The sequence below is a fragment of the Pseudomassariella vexata genome, assembly GCF_002105095.1.
Source record: "Pseudomassariella vexata strain CBS 129021 chromosome Unknown BCR38scaffold_1, whole genome shotgun sequence".
Classification (NCBI taxonomy): domain Eukaryota; kingdom Fungi; phylum Ascomycota; class Sordariomycetes; order Amphisphaeriales; family Pseudomassariaceae; genus Pseudomassariella; species Pseudomassariella vexata.
In genome coordinates, this window is record NW_024467956.1 from 3,337,949 (window position 1) to 3,361,909 (window position 23,961).

The window sequence follows — 23,961 nt, forward strand, 5'->3', positions numbered from 1 at the left end:
GGAGGCCATCAAGTAGTCATAGGTTACACAAGGCATGAGCCTAGAAAACCATTTAGGGCACCAGCTTACCTAGACTCCCCACCAATTTCTCTACCACCGTACGACGAGACCTGCTTTTACCCAATGTCCACCCAGTCAACTTCGAAACAGATTTCAACCTCAGAATGCGGTTTTACTCTGTGAAGACGAGACAATAAACTGCCGACAATGATATGATTGGGATAGCTTCAGAGCTCTCGGTCGCAATTGAAGGCGCGGTATCGAAAATCGCTGTCACATCAGACAAGAACCACACCCAGTGCCAACGTCGAAGCCCAACTGTCCAAGGCGGGATTTTCATGAGCTTCGACTTCATTGAGACAATGCCCGATGCCAGCTAGTGGAAGGTGACTCAGCCCGCCCGGCGGTGAATTGGCCCTGTTGCAAAAAGAATCGACGCCAAGACCGCAAAGATACATTCCCGCATCGAGGCTGGTCTGCCACGGCGCCTTGGGTTTGACAGCGCCACCGTGGACTAGAACCATGAGAAGCTATCACGCCGTCTCGAAATTTGCAGTTGAAAAATTCGACGACCTCGTCTTCCAGCTCCTCGTCCAGCTCTACAAATGATGACACAACTTCTTCGACTACGGGCATACCATCGCCGACTCCACAACCCACTTCTCAATCCGAGTCAACACCCGTTGGCCCCATTGTTGACAGAGTGGTGGGCGGCGTCAGTGGAATTGCCCTCATTGCAGGCCTTGTTTTCCTCCTAATGCGCTACTCGAGGAAGAACAAAGATGGCAGCCGCTAGTGTCTACTATCCCGGTCCGGGCCCAGAACCATCAATATACGGAGCTCCGTCCCCGCCCCCGCCCCCGGGGCAAGGAAGGCTATCCCCTGCTGGCTTTGCAGCCGTCGATAACCGGGCCAACGAGTCCATCCGCGAGCTCACCGCCTCAGAGCCCCGGGGTAAGTTATGAGGGCACGACGCCTCCTTTTGGAGACGGGCAGCCGCAGCCCTACACGGCTCATAGTCAGCCTCTGATCAGCAGTATCAGCCTTACAGCCCGCAGCAAGGGCAGGTGTCGGAATTGCCGACTGAGCGATCGGATGGGGAGTTATCGGAGCTGGCTTGAGACTGATGCTTAGGAGGTTTTAACTAGTGTCGCGTGTGTTGGTTTGTCGCTGTACCCTTTGGGTTGCATTGTTATTGACCCATCGAGGAGAAGTACCTATGAAATCAGAGCCGGTTGCGAGGCTCTGGGATGAAACAACGAAGCTACAGTTTCTATCCTTCGGGAATCATCTGAATTATGGTTATGATTTATTTATATGTACTGCTTCCTTACATACTGTATTGATAGTGTTCTGTTGACCATTATTAAGTTTGGCTTTGGGAAACCTCGCCCGTGCATATATATCTGACGTGTCTGCATCACCATAAGAGACGCTATACTTGCCCCTCATGGTGACTGTTTCACTCGCAAAGAGGGGGCCTAGAGCTGGTTTCCTGAGCTGATGGAGCTGCCCAATCACAACCTCTAGTTTGTCAGCCCCCACATTTCAGTGAATAGCGCGAGTCGCAGCACTCTTCAAGTTTGAAGCTCAAGTCTACCTCATAGCCGGCCCTCACAATCTTGAGATATCCGTACAAATTCGCCGTCATGGGTTCTCTTCAAGCATTACCGGCTAACTACGCCACCGGGCTGAAGTTGATTGACGAGGTGCATGCGCTGGACCCTAAAAAGACTTCCGGCGGGGCACCTCACGAATTAGACTATGCACAGAAGATGACCCGGTGGTTGGGCATGAGATGTCCGGATGCCGCGCCGACGTTACAGATCGCGTGTCGGGCCCAGCATTTCAGAAGGTCTGTTGGTTCGTCTATACCTTGATCACATGATATCAACACACAAAAAATGCAATATGCGCAACTATAAGCTAATACACTATATCCAGATGGGAGATCCCGCGCTCCTCCTATCCCATGACGCGCCCAGGCTACCTAACCTGGCGCACAAAACTGAAAGCGCAAGCCGCCACGCAAGTAACGGAGCTCCTAGCTTCGTCCTCAATTGACCCGCCCTTGCCAAAGGAGGATATCGAGAGGGTGGCGGCACTGATTCGAAAGGAGAACTTGAAGGGGGATGAGGGGACGCAGGTCCTGGAGGATGTGGCGTGTTTGGTGTTTCTGGATGACCAATTTGATGATTTTGAGAAGAGCAGCGAGCTTGACGAGGAAAAAGTGGTGGGGATTTTGAGAAAAACTTGGGGTAAGATAAGTGTGGAGGGAAGGAAGTTGGCTTTGGGTCTGAATTTGAGTGACAGGGCGAGAATGTTGGTTGGGAAGGCGTTAGAGGGTTGATGATGATTAGGTGCGACGCGGACTCTTGTTCGGCTCACTAGGATGAAATATCGAACTTGCATTGATACGGGCCATCCGGCATTATTCTCGGGGTCAACTCCGAAACTACGGAAGGGTAGTCCGAATGATGAAGTCATGGAATTCGATGACGGGCCGGGAATGACTACTATGATTCAAATGTCTCGTAGAACCCCTCACCCCATCTCGGCAATCACTCTACCGAGAAGAGGTAACCCGCTCACTATAAGCTTGCGGCGAGCAACGCAGGTCCAGAACTTGGCCGTACAATGCTACCAAGTATGCAGATGAGGACTTTCCATCGACGTTACTACGAAATTCCCGAATAGCAGTGTCGAATATATGTGTCCAACCCCAAACTGGGAGGGTTCTGCTTACTTGCCCTAGAATGGGCCAACGACTCATTTCCGTCGCAGAAATATCCAAACACAACATACCTCGAGACCTTTGGATAGTAGTTGACGGTGCAGTGTACGACATCACCGCGTTTGCCCCGGAGCATCCCGGTGGGCTTCGCGTGCTTCTACAGTATGCGGGCCGGGATGCAACTGCAGCATACTCGGAAGTCCATGCTTTATCCCTCATCAAAACTACTCTGCCATCAACCAGTCATATCGGTATTTTGGATGCGAACAGTGTCAGCGAGGAATGGGCCACACCGCCTATACCGACGTTTCCGAAGCAAAACGTCCTATCAAAACCGCCCTTGGATACCTTGATCTGCGCACACGACTTCGAACTTGCAGCGTCGAAGAGTTTCGCGCCGAAGGCATGGGCATTTGTTTCCTCAGCAGCGACAGATTGCTATACAAAGGACAGGAACAGTTCGATGTACTCCCAGATCAGTCTTCGCCCGCGAGTACTGAGGAATGTCAGCGAGGTGACCACCAGCACATCCATGCTAGGCCACAAAATACGAGCCCCTATTTTCTGCTCACCTACATCGATGGGGAAATTGATTCACCCAGAAGGCGAGAGGGAGCTTGGAAGGGCATGCAGAGATCTCGGGATACCCCAGATCGTCTCAACTAGTTCCTCATATTCCTTAGCCGAAGTCATGAATGCTATCGAAGAAGATAAAACGGGTGGAAGCGAGATGCCGGTGTTCTTCCAGCTGTACATGGACAAAAACAGATCCAAGTCGGAAAAGTTACTGAAGCACGTGAAAGATCGCGGCGTTAAGGCAATTTTCCTGACGGTCGATGCCCCCATTACCGGAAAACGGGAGGCGGATGAGCGCATTAAGGCGGACGAGAGCGTCAGCACACCCATGTCTGGAGTCCAAGCCAAAAACGACAAGAAGGGGGGCGCACTGGGAAGGATCATGGGCAGCTTTATCGATGCGTCGACGACATGGGAAGATATTTCATGGATTAGGATTTGCGCACCGGGTTTGCCAATCGTGCTGAAAGGGGTACAGACTGCTATGGATGCGGTCATGGCGATGGAGGCAGGGGTTGACGGGATTCTGGTTTCGAACCATGGTGGACGGAGTTTGGACACGGCGCCAGCGACAATACTGGTGCTTCTTGAGTTGCAGAAGTGCTGTCCTGAGGTTTTTGACAGGATGGAGGTTTATGTGGATGGTGGGATTACGAGAGGGACGGATATATTTAAGGCGTTGTGTTTGGGAGCGAAGGCTGTGGGGATTGGACGCGGATGCGTGTATGCATTGAATTATGGGAAGGCGGGTGTTGAGCATCTCGTTGAGAGTAAGTTGAGCCGTGTTGAAATGAATAAGAACTTGAATTTGCTGACATGAATGAATTGAGTAGCTCTCAATGACGAGCTCGAGACGACGATGCGGATGTGCGGTATCACGAGCCTCGATCAAGTGCACCCAGGGCTATTACAAACAGGTGCGGTGGACCACCTCGTGCCCAATGGCGAAGAACATCCGTATGCACAATGGAGGCCTAAGCCGAGGAGTAAACTGTAGATGGCACCAAGTGGTATGGATGGGGATCACTGGTAAGGCATCCAGGCTGTGGTACTGCGTTTGCTTTTGGTGTGTAGTGAGGGCTCTTATTGGACAATTGAGCTAAGGAACCCTATCAAGCAGGTTTTCTGCGTGGATTTTATGTTTTACGAAACCTAGCCTGATTCGCGAAACCCTCATGATGGCCTCGTTCCGGAGGAAGTCACAGATTGAGATCCTCGCGATAAAACCCGGCAATATCCTTTGGATCTTTTTATTGTTTTCACTGTTGCCAGCTTCGATGTATATATGAACGTTATCTTACTTTTAAGCAGCCTTTTTAACATTATTTACTTTTTGCTGCCATGGTATTGATCTTGCTGCTGTTTATACTACACGAGCCTGGTGTGAATCCTCATTTGCTCTACTATGCTTCGGGATCAAGCTGCATACCACATAATCTCTGGCTATATTGTGGACACGCCATGTTTCTATATTTGGTGGCAGCGCGTCTTCCAACTCTTCCAAGCTATCGCCTTCCTCTGCATATGCTTAGATATCCATTCAGAGTTTTAGCACCAGGACAAATATTTCCTTCAGGTTCCGTTTAAATGGAGTTTGTGAACAGAGATGCCGTTAGCGATCGGCAACCTGTGCGCTGTCATATACTTTCTCAGAGTTGATCATCGAGTGTTTCCCAGCTGCGAGGCTCCAATATCTCTCGTACCTTCCGAAAAGCCACGCTGGTTGGAAGGGTGGATGCTGTCACTGCTCTTATGTGTGCGGCAGATTGACTTGAAATACATAATGTAAGGGAATTGACGCATACAAGGTGTTCCCTGGCTTTATAACTTTGCGCCTTGGTATTTGTCTCGAGGACATGGCCAAGGGGTTTAGTTATGAACGTGGCTCGTGGGAGAGGCGTCTTCAATTGATAGTCGCCCTTCATAAACCATATACGTATCAATATTGATCAATGTTTCCAAATACTGGGCTGGAACCAATGACTGCGCTAGGGAACGGACTTAATACTATTGGCTATTGCCAAATACTAAAAATCCTTCAGCATTGGGCGCAGGATACCTCTTCCCAGAAGGCTTCTTGTCCCATGTGTAAGGACTCTGGGACTGGGACAGGACTACTGGATCCTGCAATGCGACTTTAGGCATTCTCGCCACCGGGGAAGGAGTGGCCGAACAAGGAGAGTGGGCCCCGACGCATCGTCACGTCATTGGCTGAAGCAGGTCCGGGCTGGTCCAGGCACAGTGAATTGACACGTTCTACCTTTTGTCGGACGCGGCTTGCAGCTCACACAATAATTTTCGGAGCTTAACCTCTCCACATTCTACTTCCTTCTCATCCGCCCATTGCCTCTCAGCTCGATCTTTTGTCTGCTGTCCACCATGGTTGCCTTCCAGTACTCTGTGCTTGCTATCCTAGCGCTCCGCGTCGTCTCTGTCTTCGCCCAGGGCGAATCTGTAAGTCAATTGGGTTTCATCCCAAAGCTCCATCAAGCTTCTGTGACCGTGTCATAGCTGACTGAATTGGCCTCATGTAGCCCCTCGACGATGATGCTGGCAGCCCCCCAGCCGCCGAATTGATGGCCGAAGTCGTTGCTACCTTCCCTGATGCAGACATTTTCGGTGTCAAGTTGGTCAACGGTCGCCCTACGAAGGCAGTTGTGGATATCACGAACCATGAGGCGGACCCGATCCAGGTTGAATTTATGGGCGGATCGCTGTACACTCTGCAGGACATCCCTGAGAGCGCTCACCCTTCGAGCGCCATTGTCCGAAACCTGAGCACCATCCGTTACGAGGCCACAATTCCCGCTGGAGAGAAGCAGTCGCTTCCTTACTCCTTCGTACTCGACATGCAGCCCCAAGACCTCCGTCTACAGATGATTGCCGTCATCACCAACGGCGCCAACCAGATATTCCAGATCCAGGTTTCCAACCAGACTGTCAGCGTTGTTGAGGCTCCTACCAGCGTCTTTGACCCCCAGATGTAAGCAAATCCGACAACCTATGCAGTATCTCCAAGTTCTTCTGCTAACCTTGTATTGTCAGCATCTTCCTGTACCTCTTCCTCTCTACCGTCTTTGCCGCCACCTGTTACTTTGTATACAAGACCTACATCGAGGCCTTCTTCCCCCAGGCCAAGAAGCCTAAGACTGTCAAGAAGGTCAAGACCGTCGAGAAGGAGCCCCTGTCGGGAGGTGAGGGCTCAGCTACCGGTGCTGACAAGGGCTACGATGAGAGCTGGATTCCCATGGATCACATCAACCGCCCGACCGCCAAGCGTGTCAAGAGTGGCGCTAGCGCCAAGTCGAAGAAGATTGTTGAGTAGAACAGACAGTCCGATACTTCGCCTTCGCAAACTAGCAAGAGCACTACTCGTCCAAAACGAGGCAAACGGGGCCGCCCTGAGAAAAAGGAGCAAATAGTCGATTCATAATGTCGGCAATTGACGGCGGGAAAAGGCATTTCGGCCGGAAACCTCAGGGGCCATGCTATGTCATTTATGAATATTGTATCAACAAGCTAACCCGTGGCAAAGCATCCACTCAACTCCGTTTTCCGTATCCACCTTGGTAATCATGTTTACTCTGCCGACCTGACCAGATTGGCCCTCATGCTACATTACGATTCTTAACCCATCAGTCGACGTGGATTAAATATTAACCGTTCTTCTTGCAGATTGACACCTACTTCAACGTTGCACTCCGTTATACACAACACTTTCCGAATCTCCTCCTGGCCCCGGCCTTGATCCCTGTAGCTAGGATCCACGATTCTCTTTGTCCTACTCACCGTTCCCAGCCCTCTGCGCAGCGCAAGGCTGCAACTATTTCCTAAAGATCTATTCTGCAAGCGCAACTCGCACTCTCAGTGGAATATTCTACCTTGATGAATCAGAGAGTAGTTTGGCTCGGTAACAAATTAGTAGCATACCTCAAAGCCGGTCCCTGCGCTGGTCGCGTGTACTCATTATTGCCTCCTACAGAATAGCAGTGCTCAGATAGGACTGCGCCCAAAGTGCGAGGTAGGCGAAGGGTTTCCTGTCTGTGGAGTATACTGGGAAGGGGAATATTGCGAGTCGTATTCCGAAGGCAACCCGACGGGATTCGGACTCAAGTTTTGTTGTTGTCCATATTGTGCACGTGGATGTTCCTCCGCTGACAATTCCACTGGCGCCTGAACTCCCGTGTTTCCCAGCTCTGCCAGCAGTGGCTGCCCGGCCTGGACCGAGTTCTTCTTGGGGTCTGCATAGTAGCCCCCATCTGCGGCTGGCGAGGGCGGCGGCTGCTGTTGTATTTTGCTGAGCTCCGTACCTTCAAGTTGGGCTGGTTGCCCGCAGGTGCTGGCGTACTCGGTCGGTGGTGTTTGATCTTGGGCTTGTTCGTATTTCTTGTTTTGATTCGTCCGGCGTCGGTAGATCCAGAGGAAGACACCAGCGAGGATTGCTGCTATCGCACCGAATCCAATCCCTGCTCCGATTCCGATCTTTGCCCCTGTAGACAAGCCATCCGCAGTATTCGTAGGGTTCGTGGTGGAGGATGTGGCTGATGCGCTCCCCGTCCTCGTTGCTGTGGTCGAAGTCGACGCAGTTGCCGCAGCGGCTTGCGCCATGAAGGCATCGTGTGAGACCGCAATTGTATTCCCAGTCCCAGCACAATTATTTTCCAGCGTCGCGTATACCGTCTCCAAATCGCTCGGGCTTTCCTTGGCGACACATTTCGCCGTGTTGTAAACGAAGTTGCCCCTGTTCGAGCAGAGACATGAGTTCAACGTGGCTCCTGTGTCACCCTCGGTGCAGCCAGCTGTAGAGGCAGAGCTGTAGAGGCAGTCCTGAGATTCGCTCGGGTAGGCCGAGAAGTCGTTCGTCACAGCGAGAGAGGTGCGGATTAGCAGACATAAGGATGCCGGTAGTAGGAGAGGGGTCCTCATTGTGTATTGCCGTTGCTGTTGTGTAGTGTTACGTGCGGCGGTGGGTATTAGAGACCATTACACACCGCATTACACATTACCACGTACACAACGGCCAGAATGATAGAATTCCAAGAATTTCAAAATGCAATAAGTCATATAGGAGTGACACAATACGAGGTATGGCTTTTCAGGAGACCGATACGACGATTAAAACTGGGGACTACCATGGGTTTAAGATCCATAGGACCAAAAACAACAGACGCCAAACGCCTGTGCGAAAAGCCAAGCTGCCGGCCTTGTTTCTGTCCATAACGACCATCTCGAAATCTTGGTTAGGGCATCGCACGTATTGTGGTTTGAGTTGGCTTCTAAGGATTGGTAGGCTGTGCGACGATTTGGAGTAACTGTGGACACACTAGTGAGGTGTCCGAGTTCATGTTCTGCTAATCTTAGCTGCGGGTTTGGAGAAGAGACTTTCGGACACCTTGTCAGAGCGGGCTCAGACACTAGCACTCTTAGCGGCGCGCCTCAAAATCTCACAACCGCCGGTTTCTAAATAAAGCGGGATAATATCCTCGTAGGGATGAGACGGTTGGCAAGGTTGGGGCTCAGGAGGCCGCCTCCTTTATATTTTTGTTTTCGTCAGAGCCGCAGTAAAGTCATCTTGCTGTATGTCATCATGAAGTAGGACCGACACTTGTTCGGCGTCGATGGTCACAAGCGGCAATTTCTCCTGTTCTGGCCTCTGGCTGGGCAGACGTTGTTGGCGTGTTGAGTTTACAGGGCTCTGTGTCGTTCGCACAATTGGAGGACTGGAACTCGACACGGTTGACAAACAAACGTGGCCTGTCCTGGCACAACTTTCAGATCTGCTACCCTCAATTATGCCTGAGAATGTTCATGCAGCTCGAAGTCAAGTCTTCAGGGTGACGATCTCGTCTCCCGTGTGCCAGGCTTCCTACTCGAGTCCGTTGGCGTCTCGCGCTAAATACACCACTACCCGTTCGGCGCGGAGCGCCTTACCTGGTAGTGGCTAGCAATCCTAAATTTGCTGGCACGATGTAAGGCTTATCACAACGGATTCCAAGCACTTGTGGCGAGATACGGAAGGATTCGACCCGAAAGCTAGCGACTCTTATGCTTAAAGCATTTGCATACTAATTCGTCACTCACAAGTACGTATCAAGGACTTATGCCAAACGACATAAAGCTTAGACCACCCAAATCGCCTTTCATCAGAAGGCAGTTGCTACCAATCCGACTTTACTCTCCTCCAGCTTGTTGCTGGCCTTCCTTGCCTCGAGGGCGGCGAAGTTTCGCTTCATCGCCGCCGCGGTGAACTCCCATCCTTGAATCACTGGGTATTTCTTCAAGGGGCCCTGGATTATACAGTCTGTGTTCGGCTGGTTGAAATACGCCAGACTGTATCGCGGCCCAAAGTAGTCGACGGCGGGGTCGGTAGGCGTCTTGACGCGGTGGAAAGTTGACTTGAACCGGTCGTCGCTCCAGGACATCAAGAGATCGCCACTGAGAATTCATGTTAGCTCGAACATCATTCCGACCAGCGAGAGGAAAACTTACATATTGCAGACAATCTCACCGGCAGCAGGTTCGACTTTGGTCCACGTATCTCCCGCCCCGAATGCTGTGAAGACCTCTCGGCCGGGACATATCTCCAGACCGCTTTGGCCAGGTCGTTGAAATAACAATGTGAGGAGATCCCAATCCGCGTGCGCTCCTGCGCGAAAGTATCCCTCTGGAGTAGGCACCGTTGGATCAAGAGGAAAGTAGTGCAGCGCGCGCAACACCGTCTGGATAGTAGGCTTCGTCACATCGTGGTACTTGACAAAGTAGTCGTCAGGAAACCCCAACCCCCTGGCAAAGCAGACCATGAGCTTCTCCGAAACCTTCTGCACCTTCATCATGAAGCCCAGGCTCTGCTTCTTGAAACCAGGCAGGGCCTCCTCTGAAAGCCACATGCCGTCCATCGCCTCGCCAAATTGCATTTGATAGCTCTCCTTCTGGTCGGGTTTGCCTGTGCTGGGCCGAATCTGTGCTCCCTTCTCCCAGCCCGTGTTTTTGTGGCTGAAGGGAACTGTGGCCTTGACTTCGTCTGGTAGGGAAAAGAAGCGTGCGGCGGCTTCGAATTGTTCCTCGATCTCCTCGAAGGAGATGCCATGGTTCACCAGCGCAAAGAAGCCGTCTGTTTCAGCGGCGGCGACGAGCTCCCGGGTGATTTCGTCAATCCGGGTCTCGTAGTCGTGTAAGGAGATTTTGGGAATGCTGCGGTCTGAGTATTTAGTCGCCATTGTAAGGTTTGGACGTGATGCGACGAAGCTGACGAGCGTCGTGGTGCTGAATACCGCAAACTCAAATGGTAGTGTTTGGAAGCTGTTCTTATGCTGGCGGATTCACCTCAACGCAGCAGACGGGATCTCATCTGTTTGAAGGTCAACGGCAACGCAGGCCCAAAGCTTCGCCTCGGAGTTGCACTTTCTGCTGCTCTTGTATAACTGGCCGATTCTCTCAGCTGATGGGGAAAGCCTCCGCGCTCACGACATTATCGATAGGTAAGATATGAATATCACCGGGCAACCCCGTGGTGGAGAACAGTCCAGTCAGCTACACTAGAAATCAGCAAGCTGCATATCTGCGTTGCAACCAGAGCGTTTAGCTAGCGCCCAGCATCATCTCGCATCTGGTGTGGGGAGAGTGAGGTGCTTATCGGTAGCGGAGGCGACCGCTTAGGCCGAGTATCTGCTATATTCCGAGAAACGCGATCTTGCTTGACGGAATCAATGCTACTCCTACTACTATGTATGTACTAGATCCAAACATTACTATTTTTGGTGCTAATCGCTTTCCGATACTCAGATCCAGGACTTCACAATTCGGTCATCTCCTGATACAACATCGGTTGACATAACGTAAGGCCTGCATCAAGCCTAGCGTAACCTTCAACATCAAAAACCGATGACATTGCCATCCAAAGCACAAGTCACTGCGCAAAGCCACCCAACAAAAAAAAAGCATGTCACCACCAAGCGGAAGTGTTCTGCTCAAGGACGTGACCATCATAACTGTTGATGCCACCAGAAGAATCATCCTCAATGGCTGCATTCTCATCCAGGACGGACGTTTCACTCATGTGTCTTCAAAGGCACCAGACCAGATGCCAGAGAACACTCGAATATTATCACTTCCCGGTCGAATAGTCATACCGGGCCTCATTAACACTCATGCACACCTCTCCCAATCCTTGCTCAGAGGACTGGCAGAAGACCTCCCGTTACACTCCTGGCTCTGCGACAGGATATGGCCCCTAGAAGCTGCATACACAGGCGAGGGAGACTCATCAGATGGTTACATTGCTGCTCGTCTCACAATCGCGGAGATGCTGCTCAGTGGCACGACCTGTTTCCTGGAAGCCATGCTCACCCACGGCTCCGGATTCCCAAATGTTGCCCGCGCCGTCTCGGAGATGGGCATACGTGCGTGTCTCGTAAGTATCTGCCTCGCTTGTACCACCCAGCAACAAGAATAAAAATGAGAATGACAAGAAGATTCTAACAACACCACAGGGCAAACTCGTCAAGTTCACCGAAACCAACCCAGCGCTCAATATCTCCGACGCCCGCGACAAAGACCTCTCCCATATGAGCATCCCTTCCCTCCTCTCGGCCCACGCCTCCTTCCACGGCACATCCAACAACCGCCTCCACGTCTGGGCCGCGGCCGGCACGCCACGCGGCGCCCCCCTCTCCTCCTTCGCCGAAGTAGGCAAAGCCTGTAAATCCCACGCCATAGGCCTAACGATGCATTGCGCAGAAGCGCCGCGCGACCTGCCCATCTTCCACGAACTCTACGACAAGTCCCCCATGCAGTTCTGCCGGGACGCCGAGCTGCTTTCCGGCCCTTCGCGGACCGTGTTGGCGCATATGTGTCATCTGGATTTAGAAACGGATTTACGAATTCTGAGGGAGGCGGAAACGACAACGGTGGCGCATAACCCTACAAGTAATCTGAAATTGGCGTCGGGGATTGCGAGGGTGGAGGAGATGGTTAAGGCTGGTGTGAATGTGGCCATGGGAACGGATGGGGCGCCGTGTAATAATGGGTACGATATGCTAAGGGAGATGCATTTGGCTTCGGTACTGCATAAGGGGAATAATTTGGAAGCCAGTTCCATTGGGGCGCACGAGGCGCTTGAGATGGCCACGATTAAGGGGGCGAAGGCGTTGGGGTTAGAGAAAGAGGTGGGGAGTATTGAGGTTGGGAAGAAGGCGGATTTGGTGGTTTTGAGTGCAAGGGGTAGCTGGGCGGCTCCGTGGGATCCGGGATATGTTGCGGAGGGTGGTATGGATCCGGTGAGCCTTGTTATTGGGAGTTGTACCGGCAGAGATGTGACGTATGTCATGGTTGATGGGCAGATTTTGGTCGAGGACGGAAAACTGTTATGTGCAGATGAGGAGAATATTATGCAGGCGGCCAGGCAAGCTGTAAAGGGGATCCAGCGACGTAGCGGAGTCAAGGCGAGCAGGAAGGCTGGATGGACATATGAGTAGTTGACAATACCAAGTTATAAGGTTAAAAGGTTACATTCTATGCCTGAGAACTCTGGTAAACTTCGCATCAAGTCCCAAATCATTCCTACGAGATGGAAAATCGCGCTCCTATATGTAAGTACTCAAAGTAACAGACGGTAACACCTTATGGTAAACCTATTCGGGGGGCTGAATGGAGAGTTGAAGGCACTGTACAGAGCCGTATGCTAGGAAAATGCCATTGCCGTATGCGACTTCGACTTTCTGAGCGTGAAGGTCGGCATGCTCACCTCAACATTCTCACAGGACAGGAGAGCGAGCAGAGACAGTGTCGAGGCCGCGCCTGCTGTTATCTTGATCGGCCAGCAATGACTGTATCTTGGCAACCCAGGCTGTAGCCTCACTGACAAGTTTTTTGCTGAGAAGAAAGACGAAAAAATGTTCCGTTGGCCCAGGCACACCGGCTGTATGCTGGGTGTAGCGCAGGGGCCAACTACCCATAGGTAGCCCTTCCGTACCTGCAGATCTCTAGGGCTCAATAGTCTCATCAACATCATCATCATCATCACCAAAACAGATCGCTTGCCTGTGTTGCCCACAAAAAGAACAACCCCCGTACACGGCAACGCACGTAACGGCCCCTGCATGAGCAATATACCCTAAACGATTGGACCAACCCCATATCCATCCAAGCGGATGTGGGGATCATATCCCCATCGGCCAGCTCCGCCTTTGATAGACAGGGTTGCATCGAGGCCATTAGGCCTATCGGGGCCCACTCTTCGCTTTAATGTGACAACGAAGGATAGGCAATGGTAATTACGATAAGTTCGATAACCATGTGCAAGCATGTTAGGTTTGCCGGTCGTTGTGCCCGACATTGTTGGCGGCAAGCGGTCTCGCGGGGACTGCTCCAGTATAATATGGTGCTGAGACCCTTTAGTTTGATTGCATACGTTGTGTTCGGCTCTTGTTAGTTTGAAAGCCGGCGAACGAGGTTTGCTAATCTCGCGCCACGATGACATCGTCAGGTACGTCTATGGAGAAGGACTCCAAGACGATGGCGGAGCCGGAACCTGCTGGGCCCGTCTCTGAAGGTTTCACGTCGGAACATGAGATTTCGCGAAGAGGAATGAAGACGAACTGGACCTATCTGAAATGGTATTTCACCAGCAGAGAAGGTTGGCTTGGCGACTATGTAAGTCGACCGATTTTTTGAGCAAGTTTGGCGTGAGAACTAACACGACAAAAGGACTACCTGTACCTCGTCACCCCAAACGTATGGCCGCTGAACCGGAAATACAAGGGATACAAGGCCCCTTTCTACGGCCTCAACGATGACGTACCGATTCTCCTTACCATTATCCTCGGACTCCAGCATGCGCTGTGTATGATTGGTTCTATAGTATCTCCCCCACTAGCGATTGCGGGCGGCGCCTTTTACTTCGATTCAGCGACGACACAATACCTGGTCTCGGCAGCCTTCATCACGACTGGCATAGCGACTGCTTTACAAGTAACGAGGGTCCACTTGATGAAGACGCCGTTCTTCATCGGTACCGGCCTTCTGTCTGTGGTTGGACCGACTTTCGATATTTTACCCATCGCCTTCAACTACACCAGCATGCGGTATGCCAACGGTACTTGCCCGACAGCTGAAGATGGGACTCAGTTGCCTTGTCCAGATGCATGGGGCGCAATACTTGGTAGTATTCTTTGTACCGTCTGGGTGCAAATTGCCATGAGCTTTGTACCACCCAAGACGCTGAACAAAGTGTTTCCGAAGGTTGTCACGGGTAGTTTGCTCTTGCTTGTGGGCGTGTATCTTGTGAGCAATGGTATGGAAAACTGGGGAGGGAGCAGCAACTGTCATGACGGCGAAGGCTTCTACGCGCTCTGCCCCGACACAGCGGCTCCTAGACCATTGCCTTGGTAAGTCTTCACATCCAGCAGGTCTCAAACCAAATAGGCCCAGAGCTCGCAGACTAATCGTCATGATAGGGGTCACCCAAAGTTGATCGGCCTGGGGTTCACCGTGTTCGTATCCATCGTCTTGGTGGAGCAGTTCGGGGCGCCCTTGATGAAATCGGCCAGCGTCATCATCGGTCTCTTCGTGGGCTGTTTAGTGAGCGGCTTGACGGGGTACTGGTCCATGTCGAACATCCAGGCAGCCCCCGCTGTGACATTCTTATGGGTGAACACATTTCACCTATCTGTGGATGGTGCCTTGATCTTGCCATTGTTGATCATGTTCGTCTGTGAGGCGGTGTCTTGCATGCCTGATATCCTCGCCACAGCCGAGATCAGCAACGTGGATATTGAGGGGACCGAGTTCAACTCGCGAGTCCAAGGTGGGATCCTGTGTGATGGAATTGGTAGTTTTATAAGTGCCCTTGGAACAGGTCCGCCAATGGTCAGGTAAGCAACACTTCACCAGGACCTTGGAACTGAAAGCTGATCTGATTTCGCATGTAGCCAAGCTGGGAATAATGGAGTGATAAGTCTCACTGGCTGCGCTTCTCGACGAGCAGGCTGGTGCGCCGCAGCTTTCCTGGTTCTCATGGGAGTCTTTGGGAAATTCGGGGCTGTTTTTGGCTCGATGCCCCCATCTGTACTTGGTGGAATGCAGGTCTTTCTCTACTCAACCATTGCAGTGGCCGGCCTCAGGGTCCTCTCGTTGGTGAGATATACCAGGCGGAATCGGTTCATACTAACCGTTGCACTGGGTATCGGCTTCGTCGACATCGTACAGCCTACTTGGTTTGACCAGATGTTGACCTACTCTGGAAATAATGTCGCCCTTTCTGGTTTCGAGCAAGGCATCAACCTCATAGTCGAGACTCCTTTCATTATTGCCGCAGTCGTTGGGGTCGTTTTGAACCTGGTGCTTCCTAACGATGCAAGTCAAATGGATGACATGATTCTAGATCAGGCGGGCCATCCCATCATGGGGAAAGACGATTAAGAAGAATAAATGCTAAGTACTCTAGCTTCCGAGGGATAATACATAATACTTTGTAATATCTAAGCATGATGGCTGATATCTTTGAATCATTGACGGCTCCAGTCTCTTCATCGGCAACTTTGGCGGCGCTGCTACGGTACGAGCCTGCCCACATGAAGCATTTCACGACCTTACCCTAGCCACATAGACCGAATGCAAGCCCTTAAGAAAGTGTCCGATCCAACAAAACACCTGAGAGGGATTCATAACGAGATCGCGTTTCCATGTAGCGTGTTAGGCTGCGGTAGAGTGGGAGCGAAGGGATGCGTGAGACAAAAGCGTCTCCTCAAGCATCACCCAGCGGCACACTTAGATGTGCTGCTGCTTCCAGCGGGAGGTTTACCAACAGAGCCTGAGGTTCTCACACATTACTCTAATGGACAACCTGAAATCACCTTGGAAGGTGGCTCGCATTCCCGAACAAGATAGCAACAGAAAGGTAGAAATTAACGACGGCCTTTAGGAGATATCTTGCGATGAGCTCGGTGGCCTTAGCTATCTTTCTCAGCAATATAACCTGCCCGTTGCAACCGATGTTTCTGAAAACCCCAGCGATCATGACGAGCTGAGGATTGGTGGCCAACCTACAAAACCCGCCAACTCCAATATCAGGACGTTGGTCTCATCTATCCTCGGGCTCGGCATACGGTGTAGGTGATGGCATTGCCATCAGAGCCACCATGAGACAGAGAATCCTGTGATCATTGTGATCATGGAAACACTAGATTCATAAATAACATCTTCCCCGCCGTTTTCATGCGTCAGTGCAAGGTGCTACTGGCGGAGGCTCGCAACCCGGGTCTTCCGCGGCTAATAGTACTGGAAATAGCTATAGGCGACTTGCAGAGGAACGGCAAGGTCCGAGCACGCCTAACTGGAAACGAGCTCGTCAGCGTGGAGATGGTGATGACGATGACGATGACGACCACGACCACCGCGGTGGCAGGGCAACATACCCTGGAAAAGCCAAGAAAGCGAGGCCTACCCGAGCATTATTTTCGAATGCTAGCGTGTTCATTTTACAAGAGGTTGGGGGACCCCATAATGATTTGATGCCTGCATCGATAGCCCTGATGATGCCGGAGGCACAGGATTTTGGACAAAAGACGTTACGGGCCAATGAAGATGGTTTTGGTTTTGGTTTTCAGTAGGCTGTGGATTCTGCCGCTGAATACTGTTCACCTTCTTCATTAGATAACTTAATGTAGGAGAAGATAATGAAAGGTCAGCAACGGCCAACAATGTGAGACTTCGGCGAGGTATTGCTGCCATACTGGTTAGGAAGTAGAGTTCGCCCTAGGGGTACGTCGATTTGCGAGTTTGAGATCCCATGAGCCAACAGTTTAGCAGTGACGTTTGGTATATTGCTTATGTGCGATATATATTATGCTCGGCCATAGCTCCCAATGGTCGTGCCACCATCGTTGTTGGAGGACGGATAGACGAACTGCTGAGAAAAGTTACCATGTTCCGGATGCCTCAGCAGTGCTCGCACGGGCCATCGGACCCTACTCTCAGAGCTCGACGCGCTTTCTCTTTGAGACGCGTGCTTGTATTGCGACTCCTAGCTGTACAATAACTGACCTGATCGCGCCCCCAAAAACCCCATCCACGAATATTCCCGTTCATTGTAGTTCGGGTCAATTCGTTCTACGCCTCACCTTCTCTATCCAACCCTCACTATGGCGCCTACCCAGACGCGCGGCCGCCCGACAGGTCGCGAACCTAGAAAAGCTGCGACTGCCGCAGCTGCGAAAAAGGATGCGCCCATCACCGCTGCAGAGTCTGGAACCGGCACTACCCCCAAACGAGGTCGCGGGAGACCCCCCAAGAACGGCGTCAGCAAGGTCGTGAAGCCTTCTACCGGCCGCGGCCGTGGTCGTCCTCCGAAGGACCCGGCCGAGAAGGCTGCTACCGCCGCGAAGGCCGCCGCAACCAAAGCCAAAGCCGCCGCTACCAAGGTTCCTGGACGCGGTCGTGGTCGTCCTCGCAAGAGCGACGCTTCTACTGCTGCCGCGACACCCAAGAAGGCCGCTGCCACTCCCAAGAAGACTGCATCTGCCAATAAGTCCAGCACTGGCAAGCCCCGAGGACGGCCGCGAAAGAGCCAGGTTACTGAGAAGAGCGATGCGTCAGGGCCCGAAGAGGAAGAGGTAGAGGTCCCGGAAATTGTGGCTGATGCTGAAGCTGACGATGCCAATAGTGGTAAGTTCTCACCGCGTAGCACTATGTCCGCGATTAATGCAACTTGTCGCCAGGCAAGGCCATGTCAAACTCACCCTTCTAGATAGTGACTCCAAACTCGGTGCCGAAGCTGATATTGAGGTGGGTGCTGCACCAGGCGATGAGGAGATGCCCGTTGTGGGAGATATTGATCCTGAGGTAAGAGCAAACCACTTGTTCCGAGGTTTTTACCACATGACTCTGACCAGTTGTCCTCAATAGGAAAATTAGGATGGCCCCAAACCGGCCTCCTTAACAGGAATGCTAGTCAGCTCTTGGCGGAGATCAGTGGCGTTCAGGGTGGTTAACAGTGCACTACCATGCCATATGATGCAGAGCCAGGACAATCACTGCCTCGACCAAGTGGGCTTGATAGATGTATAATATGTCCTTGGATGCTATCGCATTTCGGTATCTACATTGTATGAGAAGAGAGCTACTTCAAAGGTTTATTGTTTGCATGCCGTTTTGTTTTGAGTTTTGGGATTTTGTCAACTTGCGTGGTTATACATCCATGATGACCTGTGAGAACCATCTGGGTAGTTTCCATTTCTGTATTGTTTCTGCAGCACACTACCTCAGAGTGTTGTTTCTTGCCTGTAGTCCTTGCAAGCTGTCATGTCTATTCTCCGTGGTTTCGTCAACATGCGTGTGTATGCGATCAGGACCTGGGAGACCCAGTCTTGTTGGTTACCTTTTACGTTTTGTTGCTATGGCACACTTGCTTGAAAGATTGTTCCTCGCATGGTGTCTTGTCTAAAATGGGTGGACGTGGATTCACGCAAGTAACGAGGATCTGGAAGAATCGGTCTTGGTAGTTGGCCCTCCTTCGCATGTTACTGCCACGGAACATACATCGTGGAACGATTTTTTCCTCTCTTGCCATAAACCTCTCTTTCTTTCCATCACATTGCCTGTCCCCATTCTATTCTCCGTCCCAGGGAGTTCTATCCTGTGAGACAATACTTCTGATACAGCATCTACAACCACCTACTGCCGCTCATAACGGCCGTCCCCTCATCGACTTGATGAAACTGGTGACGAACATCGCTACAACAGCTCACGCATGACGGCCATTCCACAGCAATCATAAGCACTGGCCAGTGAGACTCGAATCGCCGCTCATTCAAGCTGCCGCTCACCTGTACCGACGCCGACTCTTGCCGCTCACTCTTTCCACCCATTGCTTACCTTGACGCATCGCACCAACATGCAGCCTGACGAGCTTGGTACTGTTTACAAACAGTACAAAGCCGATACCAACTATCTTGCAGGATGGCTGGCTTCAACCGCTCGTGCGCATGGGTACGGCCGGAAGTCTCAAAGCAGCAAGCCCCATGTGAACAAGAATCACAAAAAGCACAAAAAGCACAAAAAGCGCAAGGGTCGCTCCAAAGGCAGGGCATTGCCAGAAGTAAACATGGCTGAGGAAACCCAAGCACCATCCAAGGAGCACATCATTGATGTCAAGGATTTTGTGCCCCTCGCAGAATACGTTGTTGCCATCAATACGAAGCCCGCCGTCTCAGTCCCGGAAACTATTGTTATAGTTACCAGGCGAGTCATCAAAGTCCGCAAAGACTTCGGCAGCCAACTGAGGGAACGTGGATATAAACTGGATGAAGACTCAGATCGCAGACACGCTCACTTTGTGACTATTCTCGAGGATGTCCTCCGCATTCTGCGGCTCAAAGTGGCTTCTCGACAACAAGCCAAGGTCAACACTTCCTCCGACACCAATCAAGCAGGCGGAAACCCAATCGAAGGGTTTGTGCATTTGTCTGTCGACGAGCCTTCTCAGGAGTTTCTTGATGCGCCCGATTTTGTCCACCCTGAGATTGTGCACGAGAACGGCTCCAAGTATGAGGCGAAGTTACAGTCAACCCGAGATGAAGCGCTTTTCGCCTTGCAGACGGTAATGGCGGATGTCGATGAAATCAGGCGGTTCGTTCTATTCGAATGGACCAAGATAGCCTCTTCGCAATCTCCCACTTCCCAGTCTATTTCAGTAGCATCAATCATGACTGACACCGCAATCGGCATAGCAAGACACCTTGTGGAAGAAATCGATCCCCTTTTGGAAGAACACGGCGGGTGGCTGGAGCTTCTGAAAGAGCTGTACGTGTGTGAATCGCGTCAGAGTCTGCAGGATGACTCTTTCTCCCCTTTCGCTGGAAGAGAAAACCGTGGAATCATCTTGTGTTTTCCCGAATGCGAACGCACATTGATACTTGCGTGGGATATTCTGAAAGCTCACCGCAATGGTTTTGCCAGGAAGGACGTTTATATTATAAACAACAACGTGTTGGAGCACCCCGAGTGGCAAACGGGGGCTGAGGATTTCGAGGTAGCTTACGATCTTGTCGGCTCTTTCATGCTGGGCTTGAAACGTATCGCCTTGAACGGTCGAAAGTGGCCCTTGGTGATTGATGAGTTCGTTCGGGGGCTGGTAGAGATCTTCCGTACAAGGGAGATACCGTTCTTCTCTCTGCTGGCAACACAACTCTTCATCGACATCAATCGAACGATGGGTTCAAAGTTCAGCGTGCCCTTCGACAACATGATTCGAGAGACGGGCGTTATTCGCGATACCATTGAGCAATATCTCGAGTTTCAACAGTCTCGACCTTGGGCTGGCCTCAGCAACCAGGCCGAAGCCTCTCTTCACAAATTGAGGAAAGACTTACAAGAACTAGCTTCGATGGGCTCCGACGAAACCCCAAACCCGAACCCAGTCTCAAATGCCTCTACCCCTGGATTTCATCTCTTGTTGCGAAGTTCGCCGGTTCTCTGCGGTTTATTATCGTCCACTGCCCACGTGCTCATGCACCAGATTGGGTTTCACATAGCGGAGTTAGGGGGTATGGTGACCCTAGCCGTCCACCTCTACAACGCAGTCCGTCAGGAGGGATTGCTGAAAGCGCCATGGGTTGATCTCGACACGTGCATAAACCTGCTGCAATATCCCAGCTTGTTTGTTGGAGGAGAACCGCCGAAGGATCCGAACACGTATTTTCAGAGACTCCTCCTGCAGGTGGGCGTATCTGCTTCTGAGTTTTCCCGCGGAGCCCGTAAATTTGAAGACATGGAGTTGTCGAGCAAAGGTACTCGCAGGTGGCATCCAGTTGCTCCTATCCACCAAGTCTTCCGCAACAGATACACTCGCAACGACCAGCCCAGATGGACGGCCGAATACATCAAGACTGTGATAGACCACGACCACTGGACTGCCCCCAAGGACCTTGGTATCAATGCCAAGAGGACGGCTTCACAGGAAATCCCCGGCATGGTTTGCAGGATGAGTGCAGCGACGTTTCGGGAGAAGCAGAAACTCATCAAGCGCCAAAAGCGAAACAAGGAAAAGGCTGAGCCGTTGCCCCTCACAACCCTCCTCGAAATGCTCGAGAGGACCCTGTACTTTGAGAAGATCGAGGCATGTTTTTCCTACCTGAAGATGCACCAACAAGCCTGGACCTTGCTCGAGAACTTCAAGAGGGCCTGCGATCCCTGGGTGGCCCAAATCCCTCGTCTCAACTACGGTGCTGAAGAACTCGACTTCTTATTTCCCGTGCTCGCGCTACTTCGTCATATCAGAGCTCCTGGATGCCATGCGATGCTAGTTGCCAACGTAATCAACGAGTTCAATGCGTCGCCAGAGAGCAGCAAAGCCCGTCAGTATTTGCTTGACAGTTTGGGAATCTATGGCCGCCTGGAGTATGGCCCGCAAGTCGGCCGAGGAGCCTTTCAAGTCATCTTAACCATAGAACAGAGGATCCCAGAGGTTTCTGATGCGGACGGTGAGCGTTGGCGTCGATGGTGGGACACGGGAGTCTACTCCCCGAAGACTACCTAGCGTTCTTCTGCTTAGCAACGTCGCTTTTGAGAAACATATACGTACACATGAGAGAAACCCTGTATGGGAATTCACGAATGAAACTTCTCAACAACGGGCATTGCAAGTATGCAGCTTGATTGACGAGTTTACGCCGCAAGCAGAATCCTGCGTGGAGCGGAAATAAAACAGAAGCATTGCTTTTCGAGGGTGTTTGCTTGCGGAAAAGAGAGAAAAGAAAACGAAAGAAAACCGAACAAAAAAGGGCATAAAAGGGACAGAAAAACAACAGAAAAACGACAGAAGCCTTTGCGCCATGATGGCATCAAGATTAAGAGCTTGATTTTTCCATGGCAGGAGCATATGGCACAGCTCAACTTCGACGGAATGTTTATGTTAGTTATAGATAAATTGGCCACACTGGGTGGCCACATGCGTATTCATGCCTAGTATTCGTAGGGAAATAGACCTATTCACACTGATGTAACTAGGCGAGCCCTCACTATTAAAGTGAAGTGTATTTCGTGGCGTGCGCGTTCGTAATGTCATCGGACTTTTGCCTATTGCTGTTTAATAATAAACTTGGCCAAGAAGGAACAACTCTAGAGGAGCCAGGGGTGTACACGAATTCCAGTTACGGGAAACCAAAGGAAAAAAAGGATGCAGTCCACTTCCGTATATACACACGTTATTGTTTACCACGTTCTCATGTTTTGTGGATCTCTGTTCAACTGTCCAGAGGCATGTGGGATCATACTAGGATGAGAATCGGAGATTGAGAAACAGAAGCAAAGGTTCGCTCGAAAGTACTTACGCTTACTTGGTCACTGCAAAACGAAACAAAACACAATCGACACCACCCCGAGGTCTGTACCATCTTGAAACTCTGTGCCGCAAGGGGTCACACTAGTATACACGTCTATGATTATATCGCTTACATCTGCACCTGCGGTGTGCACCGATCTACTGCTTCTTCCAAGCCTCAAACTCTATATCCAGGTGCTCTTTGAGCCTCTTGAACCTGTTCCCAAAGTTCTCTCCACAGCGCCAGCATAACAAGTCCCTATCCAAGTAACCCTCGCGGCCAGGATGTCTTCTCGGATCATGCTTAGCCAGGGGGAAGTCCGCAACATCGACTAGGAAGGGTGAATTGAATGAGTTGAAGTGCTTCCTGTGTCTCATGCACTCCGAAATCATGTCTCTCGACAGCACATGGACATGCAAGTCGTTCATGGAAGGATGCGCATGAATACCCACCAGGACCTCGGCCTCCCAGTCACGTCCATTGGGGAGCTCGGGACTATCCCATTCTGCCTCGCCGTTCAGAACGGCTTCCCGCTGCTTATCTGCCTCACTGAACTTGCCATAACGTCGTTGCAGCTCTTTTGCCACTAACTTCTTCAACTTGAGAGTTTCGGCTTGGACTGAGGCGAGGAATTGAGGGTCTTCAAGGGCTTCGACCGGGTGCAGACGACTACGATCTGATCGCGGGAGTAGCAGAGTGTGTACGGTGGATTTGGGATACAGATCATTTATGGCGACGAAATCATCGTTGTGGTAAATGACCCGGTTTGATGGGTAATTTGTCGGGTTGGCGGTATAGGCACCTAGACCATCTCGATCCCTAAACGATCTCGGTTTCGAAGAGTCTTGCTTTGGCGGCGCAGCCGCTTTAGGCTTTGGGGCCATCAGCTCTGTGACTTGCTTGAATTAGTATGCGCAATTCACTTCTACATAGTAAATATTCATCATTGACTCTGCCAAGTCCAGTATGAGCATGGCTGTCCTTCTTTGCAATCGCGGGACTTACAGGCATTGCGCTGCGGTTTGCTATTGCCGACTCCAGCGTTTTCTGACGGCGCAGGAGCGGTCCCAGATATCTCCTCCTTCGTGATCGCATCTTCCGGATCCAAATCTGTCGTAGACATTATGAAAGTGAGAGAGTTGATGTTGGATGATGTTGCGATAGTGGATTGGACGCCAAAGCTGCCCCACTACGATCTCCTCGCGTCGATCCACTTTTAGTGCCCTCGGACTTGGGGGAAGGCGCACTGTGCATGGCCTCCAGGAGCGCGCTGTAATGAGTAAGTCAGGCTTCATGCACAGTGCCAAATACCTTCACCCAACTTTTCTTCTTTCG

General features: G+C 51.4%; 11 protein-coding genes across 11 annotated transcripts; 8 read left to right on the forward strand and 3 right to left on the reverse strand.

Annotated features, from left to right (window-relative positions):
• Positions 1 to 1,600: 1,600 nt before the first annotated feature.
• On the forward strand, positions 1,601 to 2,649 carry BCR38DRAFT_418193 (uncharacterized protein). The gene is made up of 2 exons (XM_040859205.1): positions 1,601 to 1,855; positions 1,945 to 2,649. The coding sequence occupies exons 1-2, from the start codon at positions 1,650 to 1,652 to the stop codon at positions 2,348 to 2,350; spliced, it is 612 nt and encodes a 203-aa protein (XP_040721426.1). The 5' UTR covers positions 1,601 to 1,649; the 3' UTR covers positions 2,351 to 2,649.
• BCR38DRAFT_418194 (FMN-dependent dehydrogenase-domain-containing protein) lies at positions 2,650 to 4,618 on the forward strand. The gene is made up of 3 exons (XM_040859206.1): positions 2,650 to 4,080; positions 4,144 to 4,339; positions 4,431 to 4,618. Exons 1-2 carry the CDS (start codon positions 2,757 to 2,759, stop codon positions 4,305 to 4,307), a joined length of 1,488 nt encoding a protein of 495 aa, XP_040721427.1. The 5' UTR covers positions 2,650 to 2,756; the 3' UTR covers positions 4,308 to 4,339; positions 4,431 to 4,618.
• A 1,071-nt stretch (positions 4,619 to 5,689) lies between these two features.
• BCR38DRAFT_454256 (signal sequence receptor alpha chain) lies at positions 5,690 to 6,635 on the forward strand (the record flags this gene model as incomplete). The annotated part of the gene is made up of 3 exons (XM_040861686.1): positions 5,690 to 5,764; positions 5,845 to 6,293; positions 6,356 to 6,635. 3 exons carry the CDS (start codon positions 5,690 to 5,692, stop codon positions 6,633 to 6,635), a joined length of 804 nt encoding a protein of 267 aa, XP_040721428.1.
• Positions 6,636 to 7,303: 668 nt separating this feature from the next.
• BCR38DRAFT_480314 (uncharacterized protein) lies at positions 7,304 to 8,236 on the reverse strand (the record flags this gene model as incomplete). The annotated part of the gene is made up of 1 exon (XM_040863260.1): positions 7,304 to 8,236. One exon carries the CDS (start codon positions 8,234 to 8,236, stop codon positions 7,304 to 7,306), a length of 933 nt encoding a protein of 310 aa, XP_040721429.1.
• Positions 8,237 to 9,453: 1,217 nt separating this feature from the next.
• Positions 9,454 to 10,527, reverse strand: BCR38DRAFT_480315 (oxoglutarate/iron-dependent oxygenase; the record flags this gene model as incomplete). Its single annotated transcript, XM_040863261.1, has 2 exons — positions 9,454 to 9,745; positions 9,800 to 10,527. The coding sequence occupies 2 exons, from the start codon at positions 10,525 to 10,527 to the stop codon at positions 9,454 to 9,456; spliced, it is 1,020 nt and encodes a 339-aa protein (XP_040721430.1).
• Positions 10,528 to 11,249: 722 nt separating this feature from the next.
• Positions 11,250 to 12,783, forward strand: BCR38DRAFT_454258 (uncharacterized protein; the record flags this gene model as incomplete). Its single annotated transcript, XM_040861687.1, has 2 exons — positions 11,250 to 11,720; positions 11,800 to 12,783. 2 exons carry the CDS (start codon positions 11,250 to 11,252, stop codon positions 12,781 to 12,783), a joined length of 1,455 nt encoding a protein of 484 aa, XP_040721431.1.
• Positions 12,784 to 13,894: 1,111 nt separating this feature from the next.
• BCR38DRAFT_331341 (putative purine permease) lies at positions 13,895 to 15,727 on the forward strand (the record flags this gene model as incomplete). The annotated part of the gene is made up of 4 exons (XM_040855045.1): positions 13,895 to 13,960; positions 14,015 to 14,694; positions 14,764 to 15,180; positions 15,238 to 15,727. The coding sequence occupies 4 exons, from the start codon at positions 13,895 to 13,897 to the stop codon at positions 15,725 to 15,727; spliced, it is 1,653 nt and encodes a 550-aa protein (XP_040721432.1).
• Positions 15,728 to 15,823: 96 nt separating this feature from the next.
• On the forward strand, positions 15,824 to 16,359 carry BCR38DRAFT_21858 (uncharacterized protein). The gene has a single exon (XM_040854229.1). It carries the CDS (start codon positions 15,920 to 15,922, stop codon positions 16,193 to 16,195), a length of 276 nt encoding a protein of 91 aa, XP_040721433.1. The 5' UTR covers positions 15,824 to 15,919; the 3' UTR covers positions 16,196 to 16,359.
• A 961-nt stretch (positions 16,360 to 17,320) lies between these two features.
• BCR38DRAFT_470708 (uncharacterized protein) lies at positions 17,321 to 18,297 on the forward strand (the record flags this gene model as incomplete). The annotated part of the gene is made up of 3 exons (XM_040862843.1): positions 17,321 to 17,971; positions 18,054 to 18,148; positions 18,199 to 18,297. The coding sequence occupies exons 1-3, from the start codon at positions 17,449 to 17,451 to the stop codon at positions 18,295 to 18,297; spliced, it is 717 nt and encodes a 238-aa protein (XP_040721434.1). The 5' UTR covers positions 17,321 to 17,448.
• Positions 18,298 to 19,199: 902 nt separating this feature from the next.
• On the forward strand, positions 19,200 to 21,842 carry BCR38DRAFT_329289 (uncharacterized protein; the record flags this gene model as incomplete). The annotated part of the gene is made up of 1 exon (XM_040854868.1): positions 19,200 to 21,842. One exon carries the CDS (start codon positions 19,200 to 19,202, stop codon positions 21,840 to 21,842), a length of 2,643 nt encoding a protein of 880 aa, XP_040721435.1.
• An 839-nt stretch (positions 21,843 to 22,681) lies between these two features.
• On the reverse strand, positions 22,682 to 23,778 carry BCR38DRAFT_418219 (HIT domain-containing protein). The gene is made up of 2 exons (XM_040859207.1): positions 23,632 to 23,778; positions 22,682 to 23,521 (listed from the first exon to the last, which is right to left on the reverse strand). The coding sequence occupies exons 1-2, from the start codon at positions 23,747 to 23,749 to the stop codon at positions 22,785 to 22,787; spliced, it is 855 nt and encodes a 284-aa protein (XP_040721436.1). The 5' UTR covers positions 23,750 to 23,778; the 3' UTR covers positions 22,682 to 22,784.
• Between the last annotated feature and the right edge of the window lie 183 nt (positions 23,779 to 23,961).